Source organism: Arachis duranensis, chromosome 8 (genome assembly GCF_000817695.3).
Source record: "Arachis duranensis cultivar V14167 chromosome 8, aradu.V14167.gnm2.J7QH, whole genome shotgun sequence".
NCBI lineage: Eukaryota > Viridiplantae > Streptophyta > Magnoliopsida > Fabales > Fabaceae > Arachis > Arachis duranensis.
The window spans coordinates 42649993-42662410 of record NC_029779.3 but is presented as its reverse complement, the minus strand read 5'-3'; the positions used below and the strand labels follow the sequence as shown (position 1 = coordinate 42662410).

The 12418-nt window shown below is 29.5% G+C and overlaps 1 protein-coding gene across 1 annotated transcript in view; it reads left to right on the top strand.

The window, feature by feature from the left end:
* The first annotated feature begins 462 nt into the window (after positions 1-462).
* The window catches only part of LOC107462930 (annexin D4), a 12393-nt gene continuing 437 nt past the window's right edge, over positions 463-12418 (top strand). The window contains exons 1-5 of the mRNA XM_016081617.3: positions 463-568; positions 1078-1253; positions 5221-5439; positions 10957-11181; positions 11899-11967. Of these exons, the coding sequence (XP_015937103.1) occupies positions 523-568; positions 1078-1253; positions 5221-5439; positions 10957-11181; positions 11899-11967 (735 nt within the window). The 5' untranslated portion in view covers positions 463-522. The remainder of the gene's footprint in view (positions 569-1077; positions 1254-5220; positions 5440-10956; positions 11182-11898; positions 11968-12418) is intronic.

Genomic DNA, 12418 nt, shown 5'->3' with positions numbered 1-12418 from the left:
ATCTAAAAAACGTATCTAAATCATAACAATTTTAGACAAAATAGGTCAACAAATGTTAATAATTATTATTTATAGGTAAATTAAAGTCATTAAATTTTTATTATAAATGATTAAAAACACAAAAAATATTTTTGGCCATTTTCAGTTTTATTTTAATAAAATAAAAAAAGAAAAGTTACATCGAAGGTTTTATACATTACCAAACACAGAAGTTTAAACTGGTTCCTAAGGGACAAATGTGTCATTTCAAGTCTTTGTGATGTAACCATTTTTCTAGAGTATTCATTCCACGTGCAAAAACTACATTATTAATCAATTAATAAATATGTTGTTACAGCAAAGCAAGCCTTAATTTTAATTTTTTTAAAATTATTCCTACATTTCAATACACACTAAAATGACGAAAATAACCTTCCAGGCTAATATAAAGTGAAACGTACATGCCCTTCGTCATTGAACACATCTTAATCTCATAATCTCATTTTCTTGTGCTACATACACAAAACTCCATAATCTTGGAAAATGGAACTCAATCAAGAGTTAGAAGCTCTCACCCAAGCACTCTCAGGTTCTTTTCTAATTTCTCTCAAATCTATCCAACTTCTATACTATTCCATCCTTTTAATTTCAAGAATTACATTAAGTCACTTTCACTTTTATAGCATATTAAAAAAATATATCTATATTTTATTTATTGATTTTATCTATATATTTAGAGAACCAAATTTTCATGTGGTCCCTGACATATTAATAGATAATCATTTGACAATCTAGTTATATGAATTAATTTAACTAAATTAATACATAAGTGATTGAGGATCGATTAGATATTTTTAAATTATAAAAAATATTTAATTTTATTGTCATTCGTGTAAATAGTTAGAGATTATAAAAGATATTTATTATTTTTTTATAAATTTAAAATTTTAGTATAGAATTATAATTCAATAGATTATAATAAAAATTGTATTTAGATTATATGTTCGAATTATAAATATATAAAAACTTTAAATAACAGATAAAATATTTTTGGAAATTATTATGACAAATTAAATGATGGTTGATGAGTAATGAAAGGACATGGAGTGGAGGAGAATGCATTGGTAACAACATTGGGAAAGTGGGATCCATTGGAGAGAGAAGCTTTCAGAAAGAAGACACCAAATTTGTTCATTGAGGATAAAGAACGCCATTTTCAGAGATGGGATGATCACTATGCTCGTCTTCTCAAGCATGAATTTGTCCGTTTTAAGGTACATTCTTAATAATAATTATTTTTTTTTCTTCGGTTTATTTACTTTATATATATTTCACAATAATTAAACGTATAGTCATGTATTTATCCCTTATTTCTCTTTTTTTTTTTAGATATTTTTATAACCTTTATTATCTTTACTAAAAGAAAAATATGAAATTCATGCTGACTAATTCATATATGAACATATAAAAAATGTTAATAAAACAATACTAATTGGTTTAATAATATAAGGGAATACCACGGCGGCCATAACTAGTGATTTTAATGATTATGAAAATTTGGTAAAAATTAAAAAATATAACTAAAATTAAGGTTTTTTATTATTTATAAGCAAAACTATTTAATAATTTTTTATTTTTTATTTTCAAAATAAAAATCTTTTCAAATAATAAAAAAGATTATTTTGATCGATTTTAGTTAATTTTTTAAAATATTGTTAAAATTCATTATCACTATAATTATAGTGCATAAAATATACCTTTATATAACGATATTTTATTTTAGAAATTTTGATTTAGATTTTTTAGTCAAAAGATATTTTTGAATTAATTAGTTTTAGATTGCATTTGACCCAAAAAGAAGAGAGAAAGAGTAGGTAGCTTTTTCTATTTTTTTTATTGTTAAGTTACATCTTCGACCTAAATGGGGAGAAGAGTTTTATCAGTGACTTATGGTTGATTATATAATCTCTTCGACATTGCAATAATCTTCCATCTATCGATGTGTTCGAAATCCTTTTCCGTTATGTTGAAATTGTTATTATTTTAAATTAAATAATTTATATAATGATAATATTATTTATTGTTTTAAATGTTGAATTGAATAATTATTATTATGTTTTATTTGAAATTAAATGAGAATAAAATTGAATATTATTTTTTGTTATTTAGATAATTATCTTTTAGATTTTAGATATATTATCTTTTGAACTTTAGATACTATTTTATTTGAGATTTAGGATTTAATGGATGATCTGGGTTATTGAAATTAATTTAGAGAAAATATAAGGAGTCAATGAAATATTTATATAATGTGTACAATGAAAATTTAAGGAGTATTAGAGATATAACCATTAATATTACTTTTTTCCATCAGTGTAAACTTTTGGGATGAGTGGTATGATGACATGGCATCAGCTTAAGTTTTTGGGATGAATGATTTTATGACATGAGATTTTTATTATCCCTATTACCCAATTTTTGGGATGAATGATTTTATAACATGAGATATTTATTATCTTTAATATCCAGATGGTTATTCTGAATATTATAAGTGATGTTCATTTTATAATTCATATAGCTCATTGTACATATTGTAAAAATATTTTATTGACTCCTTAACACTTTTATTCTAACAGAAATTTCAGTATCTAACAATCTTTTAACAAATTCACCCATTTGTTTCTTTCAAAGTTGTGGTTTCAACTTCTGTTATATTTGTTTGTTGTCAATTGTGTCAAAGTATGATTCTTTGTGACAATGACCAATTTTTCCATGGCTGTTATTACTTCTTTAAATATAAATTGGATTACCGTTTCTACTTCTTCAACCTCTGCTGCCATATTATTAACTGCATTTAAAAATTTACACAAAAATACCAGAGGACAATGGTTTGTATTTAAAATATATCCTTCTAGAGAGGGACGGACATAAGGGGGAGTGACGGCCTCGACCCTCAATTTTTATTAATAGTAATAAATTATCATGTATAATTTAATTTTAAAAAAAATTATTTAGTATTTAGTTTAGTATAAATAAAAGTTCAGTCTAATTTAAATATTAATAATTTTTAATATTTAAAAAATAAATAATAATATTAAAAAAATCTGAAAAATATATTATTTACTAATATTTTTTAATTAAATAAAAATTTTCAAATCTCATCAAGTGAATTCTTTTTCTTCTTGTGGTCGTCTTTTTTTATTCATTTGATATTAATTCTCTTTGTTTCAACTGATATAATTAAGAGATCTTTTTCAATTATGAATATTGTGAAAAATAACTTAGAAACAAATTAAAATAAAGGATGAATTTCTTGCTAATTGTCTTTTAATTATATTGAAAAGAAAATTACTAAAAAATTTGACACAAATTTTATTATTGGTGAATTTTATTATATGAAGAATCGACCACTTCGTTAGTCAAAAGTATATACATATTTTTTTATTTTAAAATATATTCTCTGTCAATATATTTTTGTAAGAACACTCCGCACAAAATTACTATCATATTTTTCTATCTCCTTTTTTAAATTTTTTTTCTCCAAACTCCTCCCTAGACTTTCTATCCTCCTATAATAACTCACATTATTAAATTTATCCCATTCATACCAATGATATAATTTTCTTTTTTCAAACCCCTTCTCCTTTAACTTATTTATTCTTAAATATTCTTTTATTTCTCATCTTCCATATAAACTATATAATAGCAAACCATAAATTGATTCATTTCTTCCTTACAAGTCTAACCACTTTTGATTACACCATATATTAAAGAAAGCCTTAGAGTCATTCGATCTAACCCGATTTATCCCACTCATTTATATTGTTTTTATCCACACCAAATTCACGTAATTGTAATGGATAAAGAGGTAATTTTCGTTCTCAACAACTTCCGATCCCCACATAACACACAACCAGCTTTATTATGATTTATAATATTCAAATTTACCAATCTTTTTTTTCTGTTTAATCTTTCAAGGATTGTACTCTAAACCATGATCTCTATCCTTAAAGGTGTTGTTCTCCTCCACACATTGTCAAAAATCTGTTTCGATTTAATCACTTCCAGATTTTTTTTCTACCGCCGCATTAACGAGGAATTTGATTGAAAAGCTTCCATCTTCTCATAAACACCATATTGCTTCATTTTAGATATATACCTGAAACTAAAAAAATGTTTTGTAACAAGTAATATAATTTCTCAGTGTTTATTCTTTCACTTAAAAGGACATTTATGTCATTATAAATTCCAGTACCAAGATATACCATTCGAGAAACCACAATTTGCTATTACTTTAGCTTTGTTTGACAAGATTGCATAAGGTCTAGAAAACTTATCTTTAAGGTACAATTCTTTCATCCATGTATCATTTCAAAATCATGTTTTATATTCATTTCTCACGTATATTTTAATTTTTTTTTCACGCAATATTCTTTAACCAATTACATACTTTGATGCCTTTAATAATGTCACTCCAAGGCCCATTTGATTTAGGTTCTCTATTTTCTATGACAAATTTTGTCATATTACTACCATTACATGGTACAAAGTGCTTTTAAAGGGGTTCGTCTTTCGTTAAAAATCTCTACTACTATTTAAAAAGTAATGTAGTATTTTTTTTTTATGATATTTTTGACTTCCAAACCTCGGTATTCTTTAGGATTTTGTATTTGCCTCCAACTAATTGTAGACATCACATTTTCTTTCTCTTCTCTCCAAAAGAAACTTGATTGGAAGGAAATAATTTTTTTACCATTGTCTTCGGCATTTTGAACAGGCTCATATGATATAATGAAAGATTATTTATCACTACTTTATTATGACTAATTTTTTTAACTTTTGATACGTGTTCCACCTTCCATTTTACAAGTTTTTTTTTATAAAATTTTTCTATCATAGGCTCCTATATAGACACTCTTTGAATTTGCCCTGATCGATATATTCAAATAAGTCATTAGGAGTCTACAAATTAGACATCTCATCTTTTCTACCAACACCTTTAGCAATGATATTTGATATGTATATTCACATCTTTCTCATAAATGCAACTACACCAAATAAATTGTTTGATAAGTAGTGATAACTAATAAATTGTTTTTATTTTTTAATTAATGTCAAACTAAACTATGTTTGAAATAATCAAATTTGAGTTATATTAGGTATTAAATCCTTTTTTTCAAAAAAATATTTTATTCTCAATAATCTAAAATGTGCTATCCTAAATGTATTTGATTTCATCAGAACACAGTTATGTTGTGGTCCATGCATCCATGGGAGAGGGATGCCCGTTTAGTAAAAGAAGCAATAAAGAAGGGAAAAGCATCATATGGAGTGTTGGTTGAGATAGCATGCACAAGATCTTCTGAAGAGTTATTGGGAGCTAGAAAGGCATACCATTCTCTCTTTGATCACTCCATTGAAGAGGATGTTGCCTCTCACATTCATGGCATTGACCGCAAGGTAATTCAAAAATACTAAATTACTAAAATCGTCTCTAATTTTTAAAAAGCGATTTTTTCAATTTTTTTTTAATTGTTTGGTAGAGTGTAATCTTTTATCGTTCAATATCTTTTCTCACGTATTTTTTCTTGGTTTCACTTAAAGATTGTAAGGTGAGATATCACACTTTATCAAACAATTGAGAGAAAAAATTGAGCGGATCCATTTTTCGATAAAATATCTTCAGTTTTGTGAATGATAAAAATGTCTTTAAAATATTTTAAAACGTGACAAAAATATCCAATGTAAAATAGATATTGATGGTTTCCGTGGCTAAGAGAAGGGGGTTGAATCTTAGCCCCTTTTTTCACTTAATAACACTTACTGGTCTTTGAAACAACTTTTGGAGACTTTTAGATTTTTGTCTCGTATCCAACCACGAGAGTTTTTCTTTTCATCTCGTGACCCGACACGAGATATTTTTGGTTTTATCTCCTGTACAACAGAAACAGAAATGGAGTAGAAGAGAGAGAAAATTACACCCAGATATATCATGGTTCAGCTGCTAAGTGTAGTATAGCCTACATCCAGTCTCCATCACAACAATGATAGAATTTCACTATAATCATCTTTGATTACAAACACCAATTCTCCCTAGGAACTACCCTTCCTATCTGGGGCAAGTCCAGAATCTAAACCTAATCCTGAACTTGATTTGGTCACTGGCAAACTTTCAACTATAAAGTGCTAACCCAACTTACAAGGGGATTCCCATAGAATCATGATACAGAACACAGCTGTACAAAGGAACTCTAAGGACATTTATGGCTTTTTCTTTTAATTTTGCACTCTCTGTCTTTTTCCGCTCTATGGCTTTTTCTTACAAACCTCACTGTTTATCTTTATCCATGAGATTCAAGACAGACAAAATTAAACAGAAAAATACAAAACAGAATACATTGAAGGAGAAGAACATATATTAGCTTAGGTAGTTCTGAGAACTCTGTGCGTTGCACTCTCACTCCTTTCTTCAATCCCTGGCTGTTCACCCTTATTTATAAGGGGAGAAGCCTCCACGGTTGAAACCAAAAGAACCAAGCTATTCTTCTTCTTCATGCAAACCGGTTTGGCCAGAGAGAGGAGAAGTAACCGAATGCAATAACCAACATGCAATTACCTCTGGTTCTTCCTTGGTCACCAATAATCATCAATCCGAGCCTTCCGTCTTTTCTTGCACTCCAAGATGGACTCCTAGCCCTTGATGCTTCATGATGATGACAGCTTCATCTGCTCCATCCTCTGCCTCTTCTATCACGTAGCCACTATAGCTACTTCCTGTGGTGGTTGAGTAGAATTAGAGACAAGTCATCCCTCCAAGGATCTTCTTCCTCTGACCGAGATCTTCTCTTTCATTTTTGGTATGGAGAGGTTGAGATCTCTTCACCAAATCTTTCCTTTCTTGGTTAAATATCTTAGCCACAACATACTTTTTGTTTTATTTTTCTTGCCATCATTGTGATGGTCTTTAGCTTGCTTCTAGCTTTATCTTGATAGCTTGCAAAAGCTTCCATGGTTGCTGTGATGGAAGTGACCGAAAGTGAAAAGAGAGATGAGAGAGAAGATAGAGTAAAAAGAGAAGCAATTAAATGAGTTTGAACAAAGTAATCAAAAGTAAATTACTTTTGTTTCCGTCTTTGCTGAGTAGCGTGCCTTCATTAAGGCCAACCATCTAATCAATCATAATTTCTCTCTCATGGTTCTAAGGATTGCATTAATTCATCTTAATAAAATTTGAATTAAATCACATGATAAAGAGATGAGATCCGTTGGAAGCATGAAGCTTTGCTTTCTTTGCTTAATGGTTTCGGACCAAGCAAGCTAGTAAGCAAAATAATTTGGGCTCATAGTAAAGATTAAATTCTGCCCCAACTAAACAATTCAGCCAACATTCGTATTATAATTGTGCATGAGGCAGTCTTCACTGGGCTTGATATTGGCTCAATTTCGCAAGACTTCATTTCATCTAACATAATCTTATCAATTTAACATCAAGGCTGAAGGTAAAGTGCATATATGGATTTGCAACAATTTTCTTTTATTTTCGGTCCAATTAAACCTGCATAGCAAAATTAATTAATCAGCATATGAATTGAAATCATATTAATAATTTTGCAATTAATCGTATTAATAATATTTGATCATCATCAACTTAAATTAGAGTTATCCAAACTCATCAATCTTTCCCTTGATGACAAACATTATTAAAAATTGAAATGGAAAGAAATTAAGGATTAGAGTACTCCCTTTTGAATACTTGGATTCCTTCCTTTCCACTTATTACATGGGTCCCCTCAATGTATGCTATTTTATCAAGGAAAGCTCTTACCTGTAACATTTTTATCAAGTCTAAGGCAACAATGTTATTCAACATACTACATGTAAGATGTTGAATGGCTTGATTTATGAGCAGAATTGGAGTGATAAACAAAACTCATTTGTTATCATAAAATTGATTTTTCGCTCAAACTTACAAGCAATTGAGTACATATCAACCAATAATATTTTTGATGCTTCAAGAAGTTGCTATTCAATTTATTCAAAAAATTTTTCAATCAACATATCAGAGCAAAATAATCAGAGCATGAAAAATATTTTTAATCAAGCATGATCATCTCAAAACATGGCAACTATCAGAATTTATTACATATTACAGCTTAAAGGAACTGCCAAAAGTAAAAATATTCTTAAAACAGTAAACATATTCACCAAGGTAAATCAAATATATTCCTAATCCAAAGCATATTTACCAAGGTAAATCAGATGCATCCACAAGATAAATCACGATAGATCAAATGTATATCTCTAACCCAAAATATAGCAGTCATATCTACAAAGATAAAACTGCATCACAAGCCATAGGTACAAGCATCAACCAGATTCACCACAACAAGGGTTATCATAAATCCACAAAGGATTTCATTCCCTATTTTCTTAATTTCAATTTTTCAGTCATTTTCTCCCACTTTTGTCATCAAAGGGGCACCTGCAAAAAATGGCATTGGAAACAAAATATTCAAAGTATAACCAAAATACCAAGAGTATATCACAGTGTCATAGGTCTAAAGTATCTAAGCAAACGACTACAATATCAGATTGAGCCGAAACAAGCCAAATATCAACAAAAGAAAACCACAGTGATTAATCATCAGATAAATCGTACTCAGAACCATCTGCATCATCATCAGTGGCAGCATCTTTCTCTTCCTCAAAACTCTGTAGCATGAGATCTACCCTATCTTTGCACTTGACCCAAGCCCTTTCATTTTCATAGGCTAGTTTGCGGGCTTCCTTGTATGATTTCACCATTAGCTTTGACATGTTGAAGAACTCTGTGAGGATTTCTTTGATCGATTCTGTTGTCTTGGAAGACTCAGGCCGACTTTCAAATTCACTGTCCGAGGGTACTGACTTCTTCCCTTTGGTTCCCTTCATAGCTCCTCCTCCTTTAATCATTGAGACCTTATTCTCTACAGCTTATTGGTTAAATCAACTTTAGAATATTCAAAGATATTGGTGAGAAACATGCCATACGGCATATTTGTTTTTTTGGTACTCTTAACTGATTCCCACATGTGTCTTATCATAAGATAACTGAAAGAGATAGAAGAAGAAGTAACAAGAGCAAAGAGTACAAGAGAGTCAGAAACAATTACTCTGTTATGTGAACCACTTTGAAGAGTAAGAATACAGGTGATGATTCGGTGCAGAAGAGAGTTTGTTGGTCCGAGGGCCTTGTGAGTAGGAATAGAGCCATCTAAGCCAGATAAGTTAGCACAAATGTGTTGCAGAACAACCTTGTGTGTGACTCCAACCTGAGAATCCCATTTCTCAGTCATGTACGCTCTTGGTCCCTCATCTGTATAGCCTAGGGCAGCACTGATGGTCTCAGAATTCAGAGTCATGTATACCCGCTTCACATAAGAGTGAATGGTACCATCGATCAATCTCATATTAGCATAGAATTCTCGTACAAATCTAGGGTAAACATGTTTCTGAATGTGGAGCAGAGGAGTCCATTGCAGTAGTTCAAACAGAGGAGAGACGTTGCTTCCTTTTGTCGAGAGTGAGTCCAGATTCACTAGGTAGGTGGGACAGAGGTGGCGTTTCTCCAATACTTCCTTGTGGAATTCATAGGAGGCACATGAATTGAATTTGGCTGGGTCATAGTGTGAATGAGGTTTGTTGAACTTAGTTTTGAATTCCAATGATTCCAAGTTTGCTGGCTCCCTCGTGTTGTGTAATGCGAAACTCTTGGTCTTTTGTGAACTGTGTCCAGGTGTTGTCTTCTTTGGTGGTGATGGAAGAGGTGAGGTGTGTGATTCTTCTTCCTCTTCAGCCACGGGTTCCTTCTTCTTCTTTTTCCTTGAAGAGGTCTTTGTTGCTATTACTTTTCTTCTCATGGTGTCCGTATGCTTGGATGGTGGTGAGGGAGAGGATGAAGAAGTAGAATGAATGTGTATATGAGTGTGGGTTTGAGGAGTGGAAGGTTTTTGGGAGAGGAGGATTCGTTCACTTTTTCTTGGAGCAGTTTTCTTTTTCATGATAATGAAAATAGAGAAGTGGAAGGAGGAAGATGAAAAGAGAACCAAATTGAGTGGAGAGATGTGGGAGGTTAAGGGCGCATTAAATGTTGAGTGGTGAGAGAATTTGAGGGAGTTAAAGACCATTAATGAGTGGTTATTAACCAAGGGAGGTTTTCTTTTATTTGAAATTAAAAAATTGAAAAGTTGTTTCCTAGAATCAAGGGATGAAAAGAGGAAAAAGATTTGATATGACAATAATCTCTTCCAACAAGATTTGATGAGACAACAAAAGGGATTGTGATTTACACAAAGAGAAACTAACAAAACGGTAAGAGTGGGGTCAAAAGAATTTGGTGAGACCCAAAAGAATTAATGTCTGCGCAGTCTCCCCCTTGATCATAGCCCTTTTAACATATCCTGATTTTTTATGCCCCTTTTTCTTAGGCACTAATATTAAATAAATTTTTTTGCGATTTTATTTTGTCAATAACCAAAAATACTTTTAAAAATAAAAGTTTATAGAGATTGAAATTATATGCATTTTTTTATTTGTATATACTTTTTAAAGAGTTATCCAATTATTCTAATAAAATTTTGGATAATCGTATAAGTAGTTTATCAAATACAAAAAATTATTTGTCATCTATATAAAAAATAATTTTTTGTTGTCGTTTCTAATATTTTGAGGATATTTTTTACGTTATCAAAAGTATAAGATATTTTTGTTTGTATTATAAAAAATTGGAGACGATTTTGATATAATTTACCCTAAAAAGAAAATAGAATAATAATTAAACCTGCTTCAATTATAGTTGTATGTTGTTCGAGAAATTATTTTGCTTTAATTCATTATTAACTTTTACATTGATTTGATCGTATATATTTTATGCCAATATTTAACAATTTATAATAATTTAATTGAATAACATTATTTATTGCTTTTGGAAACAAACAGCTCTTGGTAGCACTTGTAAGTGCTTATAGGTATGAAGGACCAAAGATTAAGAACGAGCATGCAAAATCAGAGGCAAAAATAATTTATGATGTGATTAAGAATGCTCATAAGAAACCTATCAATGAAGATGATGAAGTCATAAGGATATTAGCAACAAGAAGCAAGCCTCATCTCAAAGCACTATACAACCACTACAAAGATATTTCTGGCAAGAACCTTGATGAGGTATCTAATTATCGATAATGTTAGGAAGATAAAAAATAATTAATTCAAATTATTTAAATTTATCTTATTTAATATTTATTTATTATTTTATTTAATATTTATTAATTATTACAATAATTAATAAATACTAAATAAAATAAGTTTTAACTTTTTTTGTTTCTCTAGTATTAGCGTTATAGTTTTTAATATTATTAACCTCTGATAAACTGAAAGAAAATAAGAATAAAATAGTTTCTAATATATTTTAGAAAAATAACAAATTGATCACATATTTTTTTATGAACAAATTATTTAATAGAATAATTAAATTGTTTGGTTTTTTACCGTATTTTTCAGTCTGACAGACTAAAGACTAATCCACTGCGGTATTGAGCTCTATTTAAGAGTTTGTTGCTACATGCATAAAACAGAAAATTAATTAATTTTTCCTTTTATTTTATTAAGAATTCATTCCACTATTGATATTTTAAATGATCATAGACCTATTTTTTAGTTTACAATCAAAACATTCACGGTCGAATACAGTGATTAATATTAATCATAAGAATTTGACCCTCTATTATTAAAATTTTGGTTCGGCCTCTGTATCTATTTGTAGACACTAGAGAGCAAGAAATTTATAATAGTGTAGTCCTCACGTAATTTTATTGTACACCATTTTCTGTTGATAAATCTTAATAACTAGTTCTTACAAAAAATTTCACCTCCTTTTACTAGGATCTTGATGACATAAGGTTCAAAGAGGCTGTGCAATGTCTTTGTACCCCTCAAATATATTTTTGTAAGGTAATATTTGAAGCTGTATATACATACATTGAGAAATTAAATCATGGTTTAATTATTCTGTTAGTCCTGTAATTTTACTGAATTTTTAATTAGGTCTCTATATTTTTTTGAGTTCCTATACTATATCAAATTTTGTAATTAAGTCCCTATCATGATAAAAACGCTGGAATTAACGGAATATTCCGTTAATCAAAACGAATATACCTAACACTTGATTGAATATTCTATATAGTTTAACAGAATATTCTGTTAATTTCAACGTTTTTGTCACGGTAGGAACTTAGTTATAAAATCTGATATGGTATAGAACCTAATTGAAAAATAAAAAAGTATAGGGATCTAATTAAAAATTCGATTAAACTATAGAGATCGACAAAATAATTAAACTTTAAATAATATATCTCTAAAGAATACATTATTATTCTTTTAATTTATTTTTTATATCTATAAG